The 21,120-nt window shown below is 50.9% G+C and overlaps 1 protein-coding gene across 3 annotated transcripts in view; it reads right to left on the reverse strand.

Moving 5' to 3' along the window:
* The window catches only part of LOC134983603 (NACHT, LRR and PYD domains-containing protein 3-like), a 79,718-nt gene that overhangs the window by 14,339 nt on the left and 44,259 nt on the right, over nucleotides 1-21,120 (reverse strand). For all 3 annotated transcript variants that reach the window (XM_063949271.1, XM_063949270.1, XM_063949269.1), the window contains one exon: nucleotides 13,220-13,288. In XM_063949271.1, the coding sequence (XP_063805341.1) occupies nucleotides 13,220-13,288 (69 nt within the window). The remainder of the gene's footprint in view (nucleotides 1-13,219; nucleotides 13,289-21,120) is intronic.

Below are 21,120 nucleotides of genomic sequence, written 5' to 3' on the forward strand. Positions count from 1 at the left end.
TATGCCCCCAGCAGTGCCAGATAGACATGACCCCCAGCAGTGCCAGCTACACATGATAAGCCCCCAGCAGTGCCAGATAGACATGGTATGCCCCCCAGCAGTGCCAGATAGACATGATATGCCCCCCAGCAGTGCCAGCTACATGTGACATGGCCCCCAGCAGTGTCAGCTACACGTGACATGCCCCCCAGCAGTGCCAGATAGACATGATATGCCCCCAGCAGTGCCAGATACACATGACATGCTCCCCAGCAGTGCCAGAGAGACATGATATGCCCCCAGCAGTGCCAAATACACATGACATGCCCCCCAGCAGTGCCAGATAGACATGATATGCCCCCCAGCAGTGCCAGCTACACATGACATGCCCCCCAGCAGTGCCAGATAGACATGATATGCCCCCAGCAGTGCCAGATACACATGACATGCCCCCCCCCTGCAGTGCCAGATACACATGACATGCCCTTGAGCAGTGCCAGATACACATGACATGCCCCCCAGCAGTGCCAGATAGACATGATACGCCCCCAGCAGTGCTAGCTACACCTGATATGCCCCCAGCCATGCCAGAGAGACATGACATGCCCCCCAGCAGTGCCAGCTACACATGATAAGCCCCCAGCAGTGCCAGATACACATGACATGCCCCCCAGCAGTTGCAGATACACATGACATGCCCCCCAGCAGTGCCAAATAGACATGACATGCCCCCCAGCAGTGCCAAATAGACATGACATGCCCCCAGCAGCGCCAGATAGACACAATATGTCACCCAGCAGTGCCAGATAGACATGATACGCCACCAGCAGTGCTAGCTACACCTGATATGCCCCCAGCCATGCCAGAGAGACATGACATGCCCCCCAGCAGTGCCAGCTACACATGATAAGCCCCCAGCAGTGCCAGATAGACATGATATGCCCCCCAGCAGTGCTAGCTACACATGACATGCCCCCAGCAGTGTCAACTACACATGACATTGCCCCAGCAGTGCCAGCTACACATGACATTGCCCCAGCAGTGCCAGCTACACATGACATTGCCCCCAGCAGTGCCAGCTACACATGACATGCCCCCCAGCAGTGCCAGATAGACATGACATGCCCCCAGCAGTGCCAGCTACACATGATATGCCCCCAGCAGTGCCAGCTACACATGATATGTCCCCCAGCAGTGCCAGATAGACATGATATGCCCCCCAGCAGTGCCAGCTACACATGATATGCCCCCCAGCAGTGCCAGCTACACATGATATGCCCCCAGCAGTGCCAGATATACATGATATGCCCCAGCAGTGCCAGATAAACATTATATTCCCCCCAGTAGTGCCAGATAGACATGATATGCCCCCACCAGTGCCAGATAGACATGATATGCCCCCAGCAGTGCCAGATTGACATGACACGCCCCCAGCAGTACCAGATAGACATGATATGCCCCCAGCAGTGCCAGCTACACATGATATGCCCCCAGAAGTGCCAGATAGACATGATATGCCACCCAGCAGTGCCAGACATGATATGCCCCCCAGCAGTGCCAGATAGACATTATAAGCCCCCATCAGTGCCATCTACACATGATATGTCCCCCAGCAGTGCCAGATAGACCTGATATGCCCCCAGCAGTGCCAGCTACACATGACATGCCCCCCAGCAGTGCCAAATAGACATGACATGCCCCCCAGCAGTGCCAAATAGACATGACATGTCCCCCAGCAGTGCCAGATACACATGATGTGCCACCCAGCAGTGCCAGATAGACATGATATGCCCCCAGCAGTGCCAGATAGTCATGATAAGCCCCCAGCAGTGCCAGCTACATGTGACATGGCCCCCAGCAGTGCCAGCTACACATGACATGCCCCCCAGCAGTGCCAGATAGACATGATATGCCCCCAGCAGTGCCAGATACACATGAAATGCCCCCCAGCAGTGCCAGATACACATGACATGCCCCCCAGCAGTGCCAGAGAGACATGATAAGCCCCCAGCAGTGCCAGATACACATGACATGCCCCCCAGCAGTGGCAGATACACACGACATGCCCCCCAGCAGTGCCAAATAGACATGACATGCCCCCCAGCAGTGCCAAATAGACATGACATGCCGCCCCAGCAGTGCCAAATAGACATGACATGCCCCCAGCAGCGCCAGATAGACATGATATGCCCCCAGCCATGCCAGAGAGACATGACATGCCCCCCAGCAGTGCCAGCTACACATGATAAGCCCCCAGCAGTGCCAGATAGACATGATAGGCCCGCCAGCAGTGCCAGCTACACATGACATGCCCCCAGCAGTGTCAACTACACATGACATTGCCCCAGCAGTGCCAGCTACACATGACATTGCCCCCAGCAGTGCCAGCTACACATGACATGCCCCCCAGCAGTGCCAGATAGACATGACATGCCCCCAGCAGTGCCAGCTACACATGATATGCCCCCAGCAGTGCCAGCTACACATGATATGTCCCCCAGCAGTGCCAGATAGACATGATATGCCCCCCAGCAGTGCCAGCTACACATGATATGCCCCCCAGCAGTGCCAGCTACACATGATATGACCCCAGCAGTGCCAGATATACATGATATGCCCCAGCAGTGCCAGATAGACATTATATGCCCCCCAGTAGTGCCAGATAGACATGATATGCCCCCACCAGTGCCAGATAGACATGATAAGCCCTCCAGCACTGCCAGATAGACATGATATGCCCCCAGCAGTGCCAGATAGACATGATATGCCCCCAGCAGTGCCAGCTACACATGATATGCCCCCAGCAGTGCCAGATAGACATGATATGCCACCCAGCAGTGCCAGACATGATATGCCCCCCAGCAGTGCCAGCTACACATGATATGCCCCCAGCAGTGCCAGATAGACATGATATGCCACCCAGCAGTGCCAGACATGATATGCCCCCAGCAGTGCCAGCTACACATGACATGCCCCCAGCAGTGCCAAATAGACATGACATGCCCCCAGCAGTGCCAGATACACATGACATGCCCCCCAGCAGTGCCAGATACACATGACATGCTCCCCAGCAGTGCCAGAGAGACATGATATGCCCCCAGCAGTGCCAAATACACATGACATGCCCCCCAGCAGTGCTAGCTACACCTGATATGCCCCCAGCCATGCCAGAGAGACATGACATGCCCCCCAGCAGTGCCAGCTACACATGATAAGCCCCCAGCAGTGCCAGATAGACATGATATGCCCCCCAGCAGTGCTAGCTACACATGACATGCCCCCCAGCAGTGCCAGATAGACATGACACGCCCCCAGCAGTGCCAGCTACACATGATATGCCCCCAGCCGTGCCAGCTACACATGATATGTCCCCCAGCAGTGCCAGATAGACATGATATGCCCCCCAGCAGTGCCAGCTACACATGATATGCCCCCCAGCAGTGCCAGCTACACATGATATGCCCCCAGCAGTGCCAGATATACATGATATGCCCCAGCAGTGCCAGATAGACATTATATGCCCCCCAGTAGTGCCAGATAGACATGATATGCCCCCACCAGTGCCAGATAGACATGATAAGCCCTCCAGCACTGCCAGATAGACATGATATGCCCCCAGCAGTGCCAGCTACACATGACACGCCCCCAGCAGTGCCAGATAGACATGATATGCCCCCAGCAGTGCCAGCTACACATGATATGCCCCCAGCAGTGCCAGATAGACATGATATGCCACCCAGCAGTGCCAGACATGATATGCCCCCCAGCAGTGCCAGATAGACATTATAAGCCCTCATCAGTGCCAGCTACACATGATATGCCCCCCAGCAGTGCCAGATAGACCTGATATGCCCCCAGCAGTGCCAGCTACACATGACATGCCCCCCAGCAGTGCCAAATAGACATGACATGCCCCCCAGCAGTGCCAAATAGACATGACATGTCCCCCAGCAGTGCCAGATAGACATGATGTGCCACCCAGCAGTGCGAGATAGTCATGATATGCCCCCAGCAGTGCCAGATAGACATGACCCCCAGCAGCGCCAGCTACACATGATAAGCCCCCAGCAGTGCCAGATAGACATGGTATGCCCCCCAGCAGTGCCAGATAGACATGATATGCCCCCCAGCAGTGCCAGCTACATGTGACATGCCCCCCAGCAGTGCCAGCTACACATGACTTGCCCCCCAGCAGTGCCAGATAGACATGATATGCCCCCAGCAGTGCCAGATACACATGACATGCCCCCCAGCAGTGCCAGATAGACATGGTATGCCCCCCAGCAGTGCCAGATAGACATGATATGCCCCCCAGCAGTGCCAGATAGACATGGTATGCCCCCCAGCAGTGCCAGATAGACATGATATGCCCCCCAGCAGTGCAAGCTACATATGACATGCCCCCCAGCAGTGCCAGCTACACATGACATGCCCCCCAGTAGTGCCAGATAGACATGATATGCCCCCAGCAGTGCCAGATACACATGACATGCCCCCCCAGCAGTGCCAGATACACATGACATGCCCTCCAGCAGTGCCAGATACACATGACATGCCCCCCAGCAGTGCCAGATAGACATGACACGCCCCCAGCAGTGCCAGATAGACATGATACGCCCCCAGCAGTGCTAGCTACACCTGATATGCCCCCAGCCATGCCAGAGAGACATGACATGCCCCCCAGCAGTGCCAGCTACACATGATAAGCCCCCAGCAGTGCCAGATAGACATGATATGCCCCCCAGCAGTGCCAGCCACACATGACATGCCCCCAGCAGTGTCAACTACACATGACATTGCCCCAGCAGTGCCAGCTACACATGACATTGCCCCCAGCAGTGCCAGCTACACATGACATGCCCCCCAGCAGTGCCAGATAGACATGACACGCCCCCAGCAGTGCCAGCTACACATGATATGCCCCCAGCAGTGCCAGCTACACATGATATGCCCCCAGCAGTGCCAGATAGACATGATATGCCCCCCAGCAGTGCCAGATAGACATGATATGCCCCCCAGCAGTGCCAGATAGACATTATAAGCCCCCATCAGTGCCAGCTACACATGATATGCCCCCCAGCAGTGCCAGATAGACCTGATATGCCCCCAGCAGTGCCAGCTACACATGACATGCCCCCCAGCAGTGCGAGATAGTCATGATATGCCCTCAGCAGTGCCAGATAGACATGACCCCCAGCAGTGCCAGCTACACATGATAAGCACCCCAGCAGTGCCAGATAGACATGGTATGCCCCCCAGCAGTGCCAGATAGACATGATATGTCCCCCAGCAGTGCCAGCTACATGTGACATGGCCCCCAGCAGTGCCAGCTACACATGACATGCCCCCCAGCAGTGCCAGATAGACATGGTATGCCCCCAGCAGTGCCAGATACACATGACATGCCCCCCAGCAGTGCCAGATACACATGACATGCCCCCCAGCAGTGCCAGCTACACATGACATGCCCCCAGCAGTGCCAGATAGACATGATATGCCCCCAGCAGTGCCAGATACACATGACATGCCCCCTAAGCAGTGCCAGATACACATGACATGCCCTCCAGCAGTGCCAGATACACATGACATGCCCCCCAGCAGTGCTAGCTACACCTGATATGCCCCCAGCCATGCCAGAGAGACATGACATTGCCCCCAGCAGTGCCAGCTACACATGACATGCCCCCCAGCAGTGCCAGATAGACATGACACGCCCCCAGCAGTGCCAGTTACACATGATATGCCCCCAGCAGTGCCAGCTACACATGATATGTCCCCCAGCAGTGCCAGATAGACATGATATGCCCCCCAGCAGTGCCAGCTACACATGATATGCCCCCCAGCAGTGCCAGCTACACATGATATGCCCCCAGCAGTGCCAGATATACATGATATGCCCCAGCAGTGCCAGATAGACATTATATGCCCCCCAGTAGTGCCAGATAGACATGATATGCCCCCACCAGTGCCAGATAGACATGATAAGCCCTCCAGCACTGCCAGATAGACATGATATGCCCCCAGCAGTGCCAGATTGACATGACACGCCCCCAGCATTGCCAGATAGACATGATATGCCCCCAGCAGTGCCAAATAGACATGACATGCCCCCCAGCAGTGCCAAATAGACATGACATGTCCCCCAGCAGTGCCAGATAGACATTATATGCCCCCCAGTAGTGCCAGATAGACATGATATGCCCCCCAGCAGTGCCAGATAGACATGATATGCCCCCCAGCAGTGCCAGCTACATATGACATGCCCCCAGCAGTGCCAGCTATACATGACATGCCCCCCAGCAGTGCCAGATAGACATGATATGCCCCCAGCAGTGCCAGATACACATGACATGACCCCCCAGCAGTGCCAGATACACATGACATGCCCCCCCAGCAGTGCCAGATACACATGACATGCCCTCCAGCAGTGCTAGCTACACCTGATATGCCCACAGCTATGCCAGATAGACATGACATGCCCCCCAGCAGTGCCAGCTACACATGATAAGCCCCCAGCAGTGCCAGATAGACATGAAATGCCCCCCAGCGTTGCCAGATAGACATTATATGCCCCCCAGCAGTGCCAGCTACACATGATAGGCCCCTAGAAGTGCCAGATAGACATTATATGCACCCCAGCAGTTTCCAGCTACACATGACATGCCCCCCAGCAGTGCCAGATAGACATGAAATGCCCCCCAGCAGTGCCAGATAGTCATGATATGCCCCCAGCAGTGCCAGATACACATGACATTCCCCCAGCAGTGCCAGATACACATGACATGCCCCCCAGCAGTACCAGATAAACATGATATGCCCCCAGCAGTGCCAGATAGTCATGATATGCCCCCAGCAGTGCCAGATACACATGACATTCCCCCAGCAGTGCCAGATACACATGACATGCCCCCCAGCAGTGGCAGATACACATGACATGCCCCCCAGCAGTGTCAGATAGACATGATATGCCACCCAGCAGTGCCAGATAGACATATGCCCCCAGCCATGCCAGATAGACATGACATGCCCCCCAGCAGTGCCAGCTACACATGATAAGCCCCCAGCAGTGCCAGATAGACATGACATGCCCCACTTCAGTGCCAGATATACATTATATGCCCCCCAGCAGTGCCAGATAGACATGATATGCCCCAGCAGTGCCAGCTACACATGATATGCCCCCAGCAGTGCCAGATAGACATGATATGCCCCCCAGCAGTGCCAGATTGACATGACACGCCCCCAACAGTGGCAGACAGACAGTGTATGCCCCCAGCAGTGCAAACTACACATGATATACCCCCAGCAGTACCAGCTACACATGATATGCCCCCAGCAGTGCCAGCTACACATTATATGCCCCCCCAGCAGTGCCAGATAGACATGACATGACCCCAGCGGTGCCAGATAAACATGACATGCCCCCTAGCAGTGCCAGATAGACATGATATGCCCCCCAGCAGTGCCAGATAGTCATTATAATCCCCCATCAGTGCCAGCTACACATGATATGCCTCCAGCAGTGCCAGCTAGATATGATATGCTCCCCAGCAGTGCCAGATAGACATGATATGCCCCCGAGCAGTGCCAGCTACACATGAAATGCCCCCCAGCAGTGCCAGCTACACATGATATGCCCCCAGCAGTGCCAGATAGACATATGCCCCCAGCAGTGCCAGCTACACATGATATGTCCCCCAGCAGTGCCAGATAGACATGACATGCCCCCCAGCAGAGCCAGATAGACATGACATGCCCCCAGCAGTGCCAGCTACACATTATATGCCCCCAGCAGTGCCAGCTACACATTATATGCCCCCAGCAGTGCCAGATAGACATGATATGCCCCCCAGCAGTGCCAGATAGACATGATATGCCCCCAGCAGTGCCAGATAGACATGATATGATATACATAAATGCCCCCACAGTGCCAGATACATAAATGCCCCCACAGTGTCCGAAATGCCCCCACAGTACCTGCTGTGCTGGGAGGGGAAGTACTGTAGGCCGCGGGTGGAGTTGCCAAACTATTCAGTGCGCGTTATGCGCTCTGTGCGACGCCAGCGTCTGACGTCAGACGCCAGTGCCGCACAGCACACACAGAGTGCACAGAACAGTGTAGGGCAGCAGGCTCCAGGCTCAAAATATAGCTGCGCCACCCATTAAGGGTGGCGCCCTGCGTGGCCGCTCTTGAGCCGGCCCTGTATACACTAACACGCAAAGAGGGCACTGCCCAAAATAATTTAGCAGTCTGTGATAATACTAGGTGAATGTATCACTGATCACCAGCAGGGATAAACACTGACCATGCATGTGTGGCGGCTATTGCCAGGGAGGGATCCATAGGAACCCTCTCCAAGTACATTTTAGCCCATAAGATAAAGCAACACAATGCCATCTTCAGATGGCGCAAGCTGCTGGGTAAAACTGCAGAATGTTTTGTTTGCCAGAGCTTGGTAAATCTAACAGCATAGCACCGCTGCAGGATTCCAGTGAGGAAAGTACAGTGCCGTAACTAGGCATTTCAGCGCTGTGTGCAAGAAACAGCGTTGGTGCCCCCCCTCTCCCCTATGCGGCGCGCAACAAATATATAGGGGCGTGGCTTCATGGGGAAGGAACGTGGTCACAAAATAATACCAATTCATACTACGGTGCACAGTAGTCTTCATTATTCAAATTACGCTGCACAGTAGCACCACTACACCAGGTAGAGCCCCTTTTACACATTACGGTACACAGCGTCCCCCTTTTTACACATTACGGCACGCAGCGTCCCCCTTTTTACACATGACGGCACACAGCGTCCCTTTTTACACATTACGGCACACAGCGTCCCCTTTTTTACACATTACGGCAGACAGCGTCCCCTTTTTACACATTATGGCACACAGCGTCCCCCCTTTTTATACATTACGGCAGTCAGTCCCCCTTTTTACACATTACGGCAGACAGCGTACCCTTTTTTACCCATTACGGCAGACAGCGTCCCCCTTTTTACACATTACGGAAGACAGCGTCCCCCTTTTTACACATTACGGCACACAGAGTCCCCCTTTTTACACATTACGGCACACAGCGTCCCCTTTTTGCACAATTTACGGCAGACAGCGTCCCCTTTTTGCACAATTTACGGCAGACAGTCCCCGTTTTTACACATTACGGCAGACAGCATCCCCTTTTTTACGCATTATGGCAGACAGCGTCCCCCTTTTTACACATTACGGCAGACAGCGTCCCCCTTTTGACACATTACGGAAGATGGCGTCACCTTTTTACACATACGGCAGGCAGCGTCCCCTTTTTACACATTACGGCAGACAGCGTCCCCCTTTTTACACATTATGGCAGACAACATCCCCCTTTTTACACATTACGGCAGACAGCGTACCCTTTTTTACCCATTACGGCAGACAGCGTCCCCCTTTTTACACATTATGGCAGACAGCATCCCCTTTTACACATTACGGTACACAGCGTCCCCCTTTTTACACATTACGGCACGCAGCGTCCCCCTTTTTACACATGACGGCACACAGCGTCCCTTTTTACACATTACGGCACACAGCGTCCCCTTTTTTACACATTACGGCAGACAGCGTCCCCTTTTTACACATTATGGCACACAGCGTCCCCCCTTTTTATACATTACGGCAGTCAGTCCCCCTTTTTACACATTACGGCAGACAGCGTACCCTTTTTTACCCATTACGGCAGACAGCGTCCCCCTTTTTACACATTACGGAAGACAGCGTCCCCCTTTTTACACATTACGGCACACAGAGTCCCCCTTTTTACACATTACGGCACACAGCGTCCCCTTTTTGCACAATTTACGGCAGACAGCGTCCCCTTTTTGCACAATTTACGGCAGACAGTCCCCGTTTTTACACATTACGGCAGACAGCATCCCCTTTTTTACGCATTATGGCAGACAGCGTCCCCCTTTTTACACATTACGGCAGACAGCGTCCCCCTTTTGACACATTACGGAAGATGGCGTCACCTTTTTACACATACGGCAGGCCGCGTCCCCTTTTTACACATTACGGCAGACAGCGTCCCCCTTTTTACACATTATGGCAGACAACATCCCCCTTTTTACACATTACGGCAGACAGCGTACCCTTTTTTACCCATTACGGCAGACAGCGTCCCCCTTTTTACACATTATGGCAGACAGCGTCCCCTTTTTTACACATTACGGCAGACAGGATCCCCTTTTTACACATTACGGAAGACAGCGTCCCCCTTTTTACACATTACGGCCCACAGCTTCCCCCTTTTTACACATTACGGCACACAGCGTCCCCCCTTTTTACACATTACGGCACACAGCGTCCCCTTTTTACACAATTTACGGCAGACAGTCCCCTTTTTTACACATTACGGCAGACAGCGTCCCCTTTTTTACACATTATGGCAGACAGCGTCCCCCTTTTTACACATTACGGCAGACAGCATCCCCCTTTTTACACATTACGGAAGACGGCGTCCCCCTTTTTACACATTACGGCAGACAGCGTCCCCCTTTTTACACATTACGGCACACAGCGTCCCCCTTTTTACACATTACGGCAGACAGCTTCCCCCTTTTTACACATTACGGCTGACAGCATCCCCCTTTTTACACATTACGGAAGACGGCGTCCCCTTTTTACACATTACGTCAGACAGCGTCCCCCTTTTTACACATTACGGCAGACAGCATCCCCCTTTTTACACATTACGGCAGACAGCATCCCCCTTTTTACACATTACGCCAGACAGCGTCCCCCTTTTTACACATTATGCCAGACAGCGTCCCCCTTTTTACACATTACGCCAGACAGCGTCCCCCATTTTACACATTGTGGCAGAAGAGAGAGAGAAAGAGACTTACCATCTCCCGCTGGCAGTCAGGCTCCTCGTGCAAGCAGGGGAGGAGGAGGGAGGGGGACTGGAGCCGCAGCAGCGCTATGTCATTGGTAGTGGCACCGCTGCAGCAGCCCCCTCTCCTTCCGCATTGGCTGCCCGCCGCTGTGAATGCTGGGATGAGGGAACCGGGGGAGTGGGGAGTGCTGCAGCGGCGCTACTACCAATGACATAGCGCTGCTGCGGCTCCAGTCCCCTCCCTTCTCCTTCTCTGCCTCCGGCGCTGCTGCTTCTCCTCCAGCGCGGCGCAAGGCAAAAAACTGCCGGCTTGTAACGAGTCAGTTTGACTCATTACAAGCCGCTGGCCGTGCGCCCTCAGGGTAACTGCGCTGTGTGCCAGGCACAACTGGCACATAGGTAGTTACGGCGCTGGGTAAGTATAATACATGGTTGCAATGTGGGCCCTCCTGGACCCAGAAGCCCATGTACATTGCACATCCTGCACCCATTATAGATATGCCACCGGATTAATAACAGTCCTTCTACACAGAAAGCATTATAACATTATCAAGAGCTTCTTAATAGTAAACACATCTCTGCCGTCTGTGATATCAGGAAAACTGTCCATATAAATTGAATAACGATAATTGTATCTCATTATATAGATTCTCTGCTTATTAAATAGATGTGCTTCACTGGGGATAGACTGAATACCAGGGTCAGATTAAGGGCCTTGGGCTGAAAATGATCAAGGGCCTATTGTGAGAAGCAGAGGATGTGTGGCCAGTGTTGTGTGGGTGTGGCCAGTGATGTGTGGGTCTGACCAGTTCTGTGTGGGTGTGGCAAGTGCCATGTGGATGAGGCCAATGCTGTGTGGGTGTGGCCAGTGCTGTGTGGGTGTGGTGAGTGCCATGGGGGCGTGCACATCCTATCGCCCCATTGTTAATCTGATTGAGCGCAATTGGAGAATTGTGGTGACTGTTGATTACGTTCAGGGACTGATGGCTGAAGATATTAAGTCGGGAAAAAAAATAATTCTGGTATATACTGTGTCACGTAACATTGTGTTTCCATAAGGTCAATATCCTACGGGCCTGTACTGAGTTGGGAATAAAGGGCCTAGGGAGTCATTCCGACCTGTTTGCACGCTGCAGTTTGTCACAGTGGTGCGAACGGGTCGGAAATGCACATGCGCGGCGGACGCATCGCGCATGCGTGTCATTGCCTGGCATCAGCCCTCGCCGGGCAGCGTGGCTGCCAGCGGAAAAAGTGATCGCAGCGGCGATCGCAAGAAGACTGACAGGCGGGAAGTGTTCCGGGGCGTCAACTGACCGTTTTCCAGGCGTGGTGAGGCGTTTGGAGGGCGAATGTCTGACGTCAAGTCCGGGACCTTCGTCGCTGGATCCGTCACACAGGATAAGTTAGTCTGACCCTGGTCTTGTTTTGCAGGAAACTTTTTTAGCATAGCAGGACTGCACAAGCGATCGCAGCCCTGCTATGCTAAAATACACTCCCCCATAGGTGACGTCAAGTTGATCGCATGAGCAGCAAAAAGTTGCTACGTGCGATCAACTCGGAATGAGGGCCCTAATTCAGGTTTGTTAGCAAACCAAAAACACACACGCTAATGGACAACACCATGGGGGTAATTCCAAGTTGATCGCAGCAGGAATTCTGTTAGCAATTGGGCAAAACCATGTGCACTGCAGGGGAGGCAGATATCACATGTGCAGAGAGAGTTAGATTTGGGTGGGGTGTGTCCAAACTGAAATCTAATTTGCAGTGTAAAAATAAAGCAGCCAGTATTTACCCTGCACAGAATAACCCACCCAAATCTAACTCTCTCTGCACATGTTACATCTGCCCCACCTGCACTGCACGTGGTTTTGCCCATTAGAGTGCTTTTCTGGTTTGCTAACAAACCAGAATAACCCCCAAAGTACAAAAGAGCAAGTAACTGTGAGCCCTGGCAAAACCATGCTGCACTTAAGGTGGGGCAGATGTAACATGTGCAGAGAGAGTTCGAATCAGGAAGGGCGTGTCCAAATTCAAATCTCAATTGCAGTGTAAATACAAAGCAGCCCAGTATTTGTGCTCTCTCTTACTTTATTCCCAATTTAGAATCAGGCCCTATGTGCTGATAAAGTAGCTGCTTCAGAGGTGCACACTAATATGCAAATGCTGCAGGAGGAGTCTTGTGTAAATATAGGATTTATGTAAATCTCTTGGTCAGGCCCATATACTTACCATGCTTGCGCCGCTATATACACTGACCATTACTTGTGATTGTGTTGTGGTTCTGTATGTACAGATCACTGTGATGGCAAAGTGATATTATTATAGCATGCTACATACTGACATTAATGTCTGATACAGAACAGAATATTACCGTCGTGTGATAGAATGTACGTGTGTCTTTATGCTGCTCCGTTTCTGTGTCTCCTCTCCATCACAGACCCTGCAAACAACAAATATTATCACATTGTTATATTACTAGTATTTTGGGCTTCGTTATTTACCAGGTCACTAGCTGTGCCCGGTGTAGCAGGGTTTATTTTTTCTCCTTCCCCTACCTTTCCATTTTTGTCCCTCTACCCTGCCTGTCTCCCTGTCCTCTCTGACTGTTGTTCTCTCATCAATGTCCCCACTCCCTGTCTGTCTCTCTCATCTATGTCCCTTCTACCCCATCTGCCTCTCCTTCATCTGTCCCCACCCCATTTTTCATATCTATCCCCCTTGTCTCTCTCTCTCCCCCCCCCCCCCCCCGCCCAACCCCTGTCCATCTTTCTCTCATATCTGTCCCTATAGGTTGAACTCGATGGACAATTGACTTTTTTCAACCTCAACAACTATGTTACTATTTTTGTTTCTCATCTCTGTCCTCCTGTCGGTCTCTCTCATATCTTTGTCCCATACTCCATTTCTCTTTCCCTCATCTTTATCACCATCCCTCATTTCTTTCACCACTGTTCACCTTCCCCATCTTTCTCATCTTTTCCCCCCTCACTCAGTGTCTCAATCGTCTTTGTCCCTCTTTCTGCTTATCAGTCTCTCTCATCTCTGTTCCCCCTACCCACATCTCTGTCATCTGTCCCCCATCTGTCTCTACTGATCTCTACCCCACACCATCTGCTTCTTTTTCATGTTACACCCCCCCCCCCCCCCCCCCACATACCCATTTCTCTCTCATCTCTGTCCCCGCCTTCCCCAGCCTGGCACTCTCACTCTCTTACTCATTCTCTCTCAGCTTTTTTCCCCTCCCCCATTATCTTTCTCTCATCAGCCCCCTCCCATCTCTGTAATTTCTGCCCCCCTTCCCTACATACATCCATGAGGTGGTGGCAGCTCCAGGGTCTGACAGGAGAGTATAGACCTGTAGAGCCACACAACGCTGTGAAAGAAGAGAGGTTATGTCTGGGTGTCAGGCAGCCAGTGAGAGCTATGAGGGGAGCTCGCACTATGCAAATTATGGAGCCCATTTATGAATAAGTTTTACCTATTTAAAACTTTAAAAAAAACACATGACAGTTGGGAGCTGATTGACTAGAGCACCGTTTATCATATGTAACAAATTTCATATAGCTAATATTCATTGATAAATGGGGCCCATATACAATAGATTCTGCCAGTGGGTTATAAAGAACAGTTAAACCTAGGTTAAAAATTACAAATTTGCTAGTAAGCAGATAGCTCATGGACCTATTAAACAAAAAATTTTGAATAAGGCTGCAATAGTTGAGACATCATTTTTCTATGAAACCAGTAAACCTCCTGCAGTGTACAGTCCCCAAATCTGAGTACGTCACACAGAAATTATACTCCACAATCCTGCAGATTATTATATAATTTATAGAGTAATCCTCACCTCAGTTCCTGCAGTGTACAGCCCGGATATAAATGCTATAGTACTGTATAATCCTCACCTCAGTTCCTGCAGTGTACAACCTGAATATAAATACTGTAGTACTGTATAATCCTCACCTCAGTTCCTGCAGTGTACAACCTGAATATAAATACTGTAGTACTGTATAATCCTCACCTCAGTTCCTGCAGTGTACAGCCCGGATATAAATGCTATAGTACTGTATAATCCTCACCTCAGTTCCTGCAGTGTACAACCTGAATATAAATACTGTAGTACTGTATAATCCTCACCTCAGTTCCTGCAGTGTACAACCTGAATATAAATACTGTAGTACTGTATAATCCTCACCTCAATTCCTGCAGTGTACAGCCCGGATATAAATGCTATAGTACTGTATAATCCTCACCTCAGTTCCTGCAGTGTACAGCCTGAATATAAATACTGTAGTACTGTATAATCCTCACCTCACTTCCTGCAGTGTACAGCCCGGATATAAATGCTATAGTACTGTATAATCCTCACCTCAGTTCCTGCAGTGTACAACCTGAATATAAATACTGTAGTACTGTATAATCCTCACCTCAGTTCCTGCAGTGTACAACCCGGATATAAATGCTACAGTACTGTATAATTGTTATGCACACCAGTGCCTGCAGGAAAGTACTGGTGTCAGAACTGTTATGCACTCCAGTGTCTGCAGGAATGTACTGGTGTTTGAACTGTTATGCAAAACAAATGGACTCACAGACAAACTGGGAAATATGACATAATGTACACAGAAGGTGATAGGGTAACAAAATACACACAAAGTGAACAGAGAAGCCCAGAGGCTAAGGAACTGGGTATCTCCCTTGTATTAGAACTGCTCAGATAGAAAAAGCAAGATGTTGTGTTTTAATACGTAGAGAACCCAAAATGCTGTTGCTAAGGGCAACAGCAAAACCCTAAAGGGTTACCAACGGGTGTGGCAGTAAACTCCTTGGTCAGAGATGGAATGATAGACACAAGGAGAGTCTCCACAATCCTATTTCTCACTTGCAGTGCACAGGTTTTAGCTTACTGCCACTAAACTGACCCCTGACACCTAGCACAGTGAGACAGGATTAGACAGGCAAGTCTTAGAATACAGCCGCAAACTTGCTAAGTTCACAGAGTAGTAACAGAACTCCCGCAAGCTAAACGACTGACTCCAGTCTTACTGCTAGGTCTGGATTGGCAGAGTGTAATACCAAATCCCCAGGCCTATTTGCAGTAAGCAACAAATAAATACAAAGCTACACAGTACTGGCTAACTTTCATGAACTGACTAACCAACAAAGATTCAGCAGCATCTGCTTACTCTGAAAAGAGGCCTTATAAAGCAGGTGCTGTCCACGCCCCACTCAGACCTCACAGACTGTGAGCACAAAAACCAGCACCGGATCCCCTGCTGTGCACAGAGCCTATAACCACTGCACAGCAAAAGACCCGAACCGGAGTATCAGCTGCGCTCAGGTTACTCCACTACCACTTGTCTCCCGGTTGCCATGACGACGTGGCAGCACAGGGCAGGAGACCCTAACAGTACCCCCCCTCTGACGAGGGGTCAAGGATCCCCTACCACCGGGTTTATCGGGGAACTGCGAGAAGAAAGAGCGTATCAGTCTGGGGGCATGAAGATCACAACTGCGCACCCACGACCGCTCCTCCGGGCCATACCCCTTCCAGTGCACCAAAAATGACAGCCGACCCCGAACCACCTTGGAGTCAAGAATCCTTTCAACAACAAACTCCCTCTGGCCACGTATCAGAAGAGGGGAAGGTCTTCCACTGGAAGAAGGATTACTAATCGCCCGTTTTAAAAGGGAACAATGAAATGTTTTATTGATACCCAAAGAACGGGGCAGATCTAACTGAAATGCCACCGGATTGATAACCCTGGTGATCTTATAAGGGCCGATGAACCGGGGGCCTAACTTATGAGATGGCTGTCTCAACTTCAAATTCTTGGTAGACAACCAAACGAAGTCTCCTAATTTGAAGCTGCAGGGTCTTTTCCGCTTATCAAAAACCCTTTTGGTCACTAATGACACAGACACAAGGGCTTTCTTCACTTTCCGCCAAATACCTCTAAGGACCGAAACCACAGAGGAACCACCAGGCGTGGAGTCCAGGGGGTCAAAAGAATTGGCCTTAGGATGATGCCCATACACACAAAGGAAGGGAGAGATCCCTGTAGCAGAGTGAGCCGCGTTGTTATAGGCAAACTCCGCCATGGACAGATGAGCAACCCAGTCAGTCTGACACTTGGAGACATAACACCTGAGGAACTGCTCCAAGGACTGGTTCACCCTTTCAGTCTGCCCATTAGACTGCGGATGGTAGCCTGATGACAAGCTGACAGAAATCTGGAGATCGGAACAAAATGCCCTCCAGAATTTGGCCACAAACTGGGATCCGCGGTCAGAGACCACATCAAGTGGCAACCCGTGGAGACGCACAACATGCAGCATAAATAATTCAGACAGGCGTCTGGCTGATGGCAGCCCAACCAGTGGAACGAAGTGCGCCATCTTCGAAAACCTGTCAACGACAACCCAGATGGCTGTCATCCCCGAGGATTTGGGCAAGTCCACCACAAAATCCATTGAAATGTGGGTCCATGGCTTAGATGGAATAGAGAGTGGATGTAATGGGCCAACAGGAACCCCTCTAGGAGTCTTATTTCGGGCACAGATGTCACATGCCCGAACCCACTGATCCACATCCTTAGCCACCGAGGGCCACCACACCGCCCTAGATAGCAACTCCCGAGTTCTGGCAATACCCGGGTGACCTGCCGACTTCTTGGCATGGAATTCCAGGAACACTCGCTGTCTTAACCTAGGAGGCACAAACAAAAGACCTACCGGAAGGTCTGGAGGAGCCTGCTCCTGTGCTCTAAGGACTAATGATAAGAGGTCCTGGGTAATGCCCACTTTAATACATGATGGGGAAACAATGGGCAACGGCTCCTCGGTGGTCTCCTGGATTGGAGCAAAACTCCGCGAGAGCGCATCAGCCTTGATGTTTTTTGACCCAGGGCGATATGTTATCAAAAAATTAAAGCGAGCAAAAAACAAAGCCCATCGTGCCTGCCTGGCATTGAGACGCTTCGCTGACTCTAAATATGCCAGATTCTTATGGTCAGTGAGAATTGAGACCACAAACTTAGCCCCCTCAAGCCAGTGTCTCCACTCCTCGAGTGCATCCTTAATAGCCAACAATTCCCGGTTTCCCACGTCATAATTCATCTCGGCAGGCGAAAATTTACGGGAAAAGTAAGCACAGGGATGAAAGCGATTATCAGACACTCCCATCTGAGAAAGCACTGCCCCAATACCCATCTCAGAGGCATCCACCTCCACCACAAAAGGACGCTCTGGATCTGGGTGTCGCAGCACCTTGGCCGAAACAAATGCCCTTTTGAGACGGGCAAAAGCCGCTTTAGCCTCACAAGACCAGTGAGCAACATCCGCCCCTTTCTTAGTGAGTGCCACCAAGGGCGCCACTATAGACGAAAATCCAGCGATAAATCATCTATAAAAATTCGCAAAGCCCAGGAAACGCTGAAGCGCCTTCAAACTAGTGGGCTGCACCCAATCCAGGACTGCCTGTACCTTGGAACCCTCCATTTGGAAACCTTCTGGGGAGATAATATATCCTAGAAATGCGATTTGCTGAACTTCAAATTCGCACTTCTCCAGCTTCGCCCCAAGCCGGTGGTCTCTGAGTTTCTGGAGGACTAAGCGTACATGCTTCCGATGTTCCTCCAGGGAATGGGAGAAGATTAGGATGTCATCTAAGTATACAACTAAGAATCTATCCAAATATTCCCTGAGCACATCATTCATGAAATCCTGGAAGACTGCCGGGGCATTACAGAGCCCAAAAGGCATCACCAAATATTCATAATGCCCTGAGTGGGTATTAAAGGCAGTCTTCCATTCATCCCCCTCTCTTATTCGGATTAGATTGTACGCACCGCGTAGGTCAATCTTAGAAAAAATGGTGGCAGTACGAAGCTGGTCAAACAAGACCGAAATGAGAGGCAGTGGGTATGAGTTTTTAATCGTGATACGGTTCAATTCCCTGAAGTCGATACAGGGTCGCAACGAACCGTCCTTTTTACCCACGAAGAAGAACCCCGACCCAACTGGAGACTGTGAAGGTCTGATAAATCCCTTAGCCAAGTTCTCCTGAATGTACTCTGCCATAGCCTGAGTCTCAGGACGTGACAGGGAGTACAACCTGCTCTTGGGAAGCTTAGCATTTGGCAACAAATCAATGGCACAGTCATAGGGGCGATGGGGAGGTAGTACCTCTGCAACTTTTTTGGAGAACACGTCCGCAAAATCTGCATAACACCCTGGCAATCCTGGCAAACTTAGCTGCGAGAGCCTGACTGGAAGGCTCAAGCAACTCCTGAAACAATCAGTACCCCAACTAAGAATCTCCCCAGAGACCCAGTCAAATTGAGGATTGTGGGCCCTTAACCAGGGTAACCCCAACACCAATGGGGCAAAAGTACAGACAGTCACATAAAAGGACAATTTTTCAGAGTGTGTGGCTCCAATAAACAAAGAAATCTGGCTAGTGCAAGAGGTAATTTTACCTTGGGATAATGGTTCCCCGTTTAACCCACAAATCTCAATTTCTGATGCCAAGGGTACTAAGGGAACAGAGTGTTTCAGGGCGAATTGGCGGTCCATAAAAACCCCGTCGGCCCCACTGTCCACAAAGGCCTCAGTCTTGACAGTTTGACCGAGGATCTTCAAGGTCACCGGAATGATAAAAGTCTTCTTGGGAAATTCTGACTTCTGGCCTGACAGGATATTTCCCATCACCCTCAGGCCCTGAAGTTTTCCGGCTTTTCTGGGCATGATACTACCACATGACCTTTATTCCCACAGTACAAACACAACCCCTGCTGTCTCCTCCGCGTCTTCTCACGCGAGGAGAGGCGGGTAGCCCCAATCTGCATAGGCTCCTCAGAAAATTCCTCAGAGTCTGAGGTTCCCTTGGGAAGGAAGGAAATCTCAGTCTCCCTTTCAAGCCTACGCTCTCTCAGCCGTCTATCCACCCGGATGGATAACTGCATGAGCTGATCCAAGCTATCAGGCAAGGGATATTGTACCAGTTGGTCCTTTATCTGGTTAGAAAGACCTCTTCGGTACTGGTGTCTCAGGGCTGGGTCATTCCACTGGGTATCATGGGCCAACCTCCGAAACTCCGTACAGTAAACCTCAACTGGCCTTCGCCCTTGCTTAAGGATCGAAATCTGAGCCTCGGCTGAGACCGTCTTGTCAGGGTCATCATACAACATGCCCAGTGCCGTAAAAAAAACATCAACACTTTTAAGCAACGGACAGTCAGGCTGCAACCCATATGCCCAGACCTGTGGGTCTCCTTGTAGCAAGGAAATCACTATGCCCACCCGCTGAATCTCCGACCCAGAAGACTGAGGCCTAAGCCGGAAGTATAGCTTGCAGCTCTCCTTGAAACAAAAGAACTGCGAGCGATCTCCAGAAAAACGATCCGGGAGATTTACTTTCGGCTCCTTAACCCCTGCAGGTGCTGCTGCTGCGGGAGCTCCGCCAGCAGCCTGGGAGGTGTGCATTTTAATGGACAAATCATTAAATTGTCGAGTCAGGACCTGCACCTGATCGACCACCTGTTGCAACGTATTTTGAGGGGTATGCTCCATATTCCCACAAAATTTCAACAGGAGTATTGGGCTGCTGAATATGTTATGCACACCAGTGCCTGCAGGAAAGTACTGGTGTCAGAACTGTTATGCACTCCAGTGTCTGCAGGAATGTACTGGTGTTTGAACTGTTATGCAAAACAAATGGACTCACAGACAAACTGGGGAATATGACATAACGTACACAGAAGGTGATAGGGTAACAAAATACACACAAAGTGAACAGAGAAGCCCAGAGGCTTAGGAACTGGGTATCTCCCTTGTATTAGAACTGCTCAGATAGAAAAAGCAAGATGTTGTGTTTTAATACGTAGAGAACCCAAAATGCTGTTGCTAAGGGCAACAGCAAAACCCTAAAGGGTTACCAACGGGTGTGGCAGTAAACTCCTTGGTCAGAGATGGAATGATAGACACAAGGAGAGTCTCCACAATCCTATTTCTCACTTGCAGTGCACAGGTTTTAGCTTACTGCCACTAAACTGACCCCTGACACCTAGCACAGTGAGACAGGATTAGACAGGCAAGTCTTAGAATACAGCCGCAAACTTGCTAAGTTCACAGAGTAGTAACAGAACTCCCGCAAGCTAAACGACTGACTCCAGTCTTACTGCTAGGTCTGGATTGGCAGAGTGTAATACCAAATCCCCAGGCCTATTTGCAGTAAGCAACAAATAAATACAAAGCTACACAGTACTGGCTA

The sequence above is a fragment of the Pseudophryne corroboree genome (assembly GCF_028390025.1).
Source record: "Pseudophryne corroboree isolate aPseCor3 chromosome 3 unlocalized genomic scaffold, aPseCor3.hap2 SUPER_3_unloc_2, whole genome shotgun sequence".
Lineage (NCBI taxonomy): Eukaryota > Metazoa > Chordata > Amphibia > Anura > Myobatrachidae > Pseudophryne > Pseudophryne corroboree.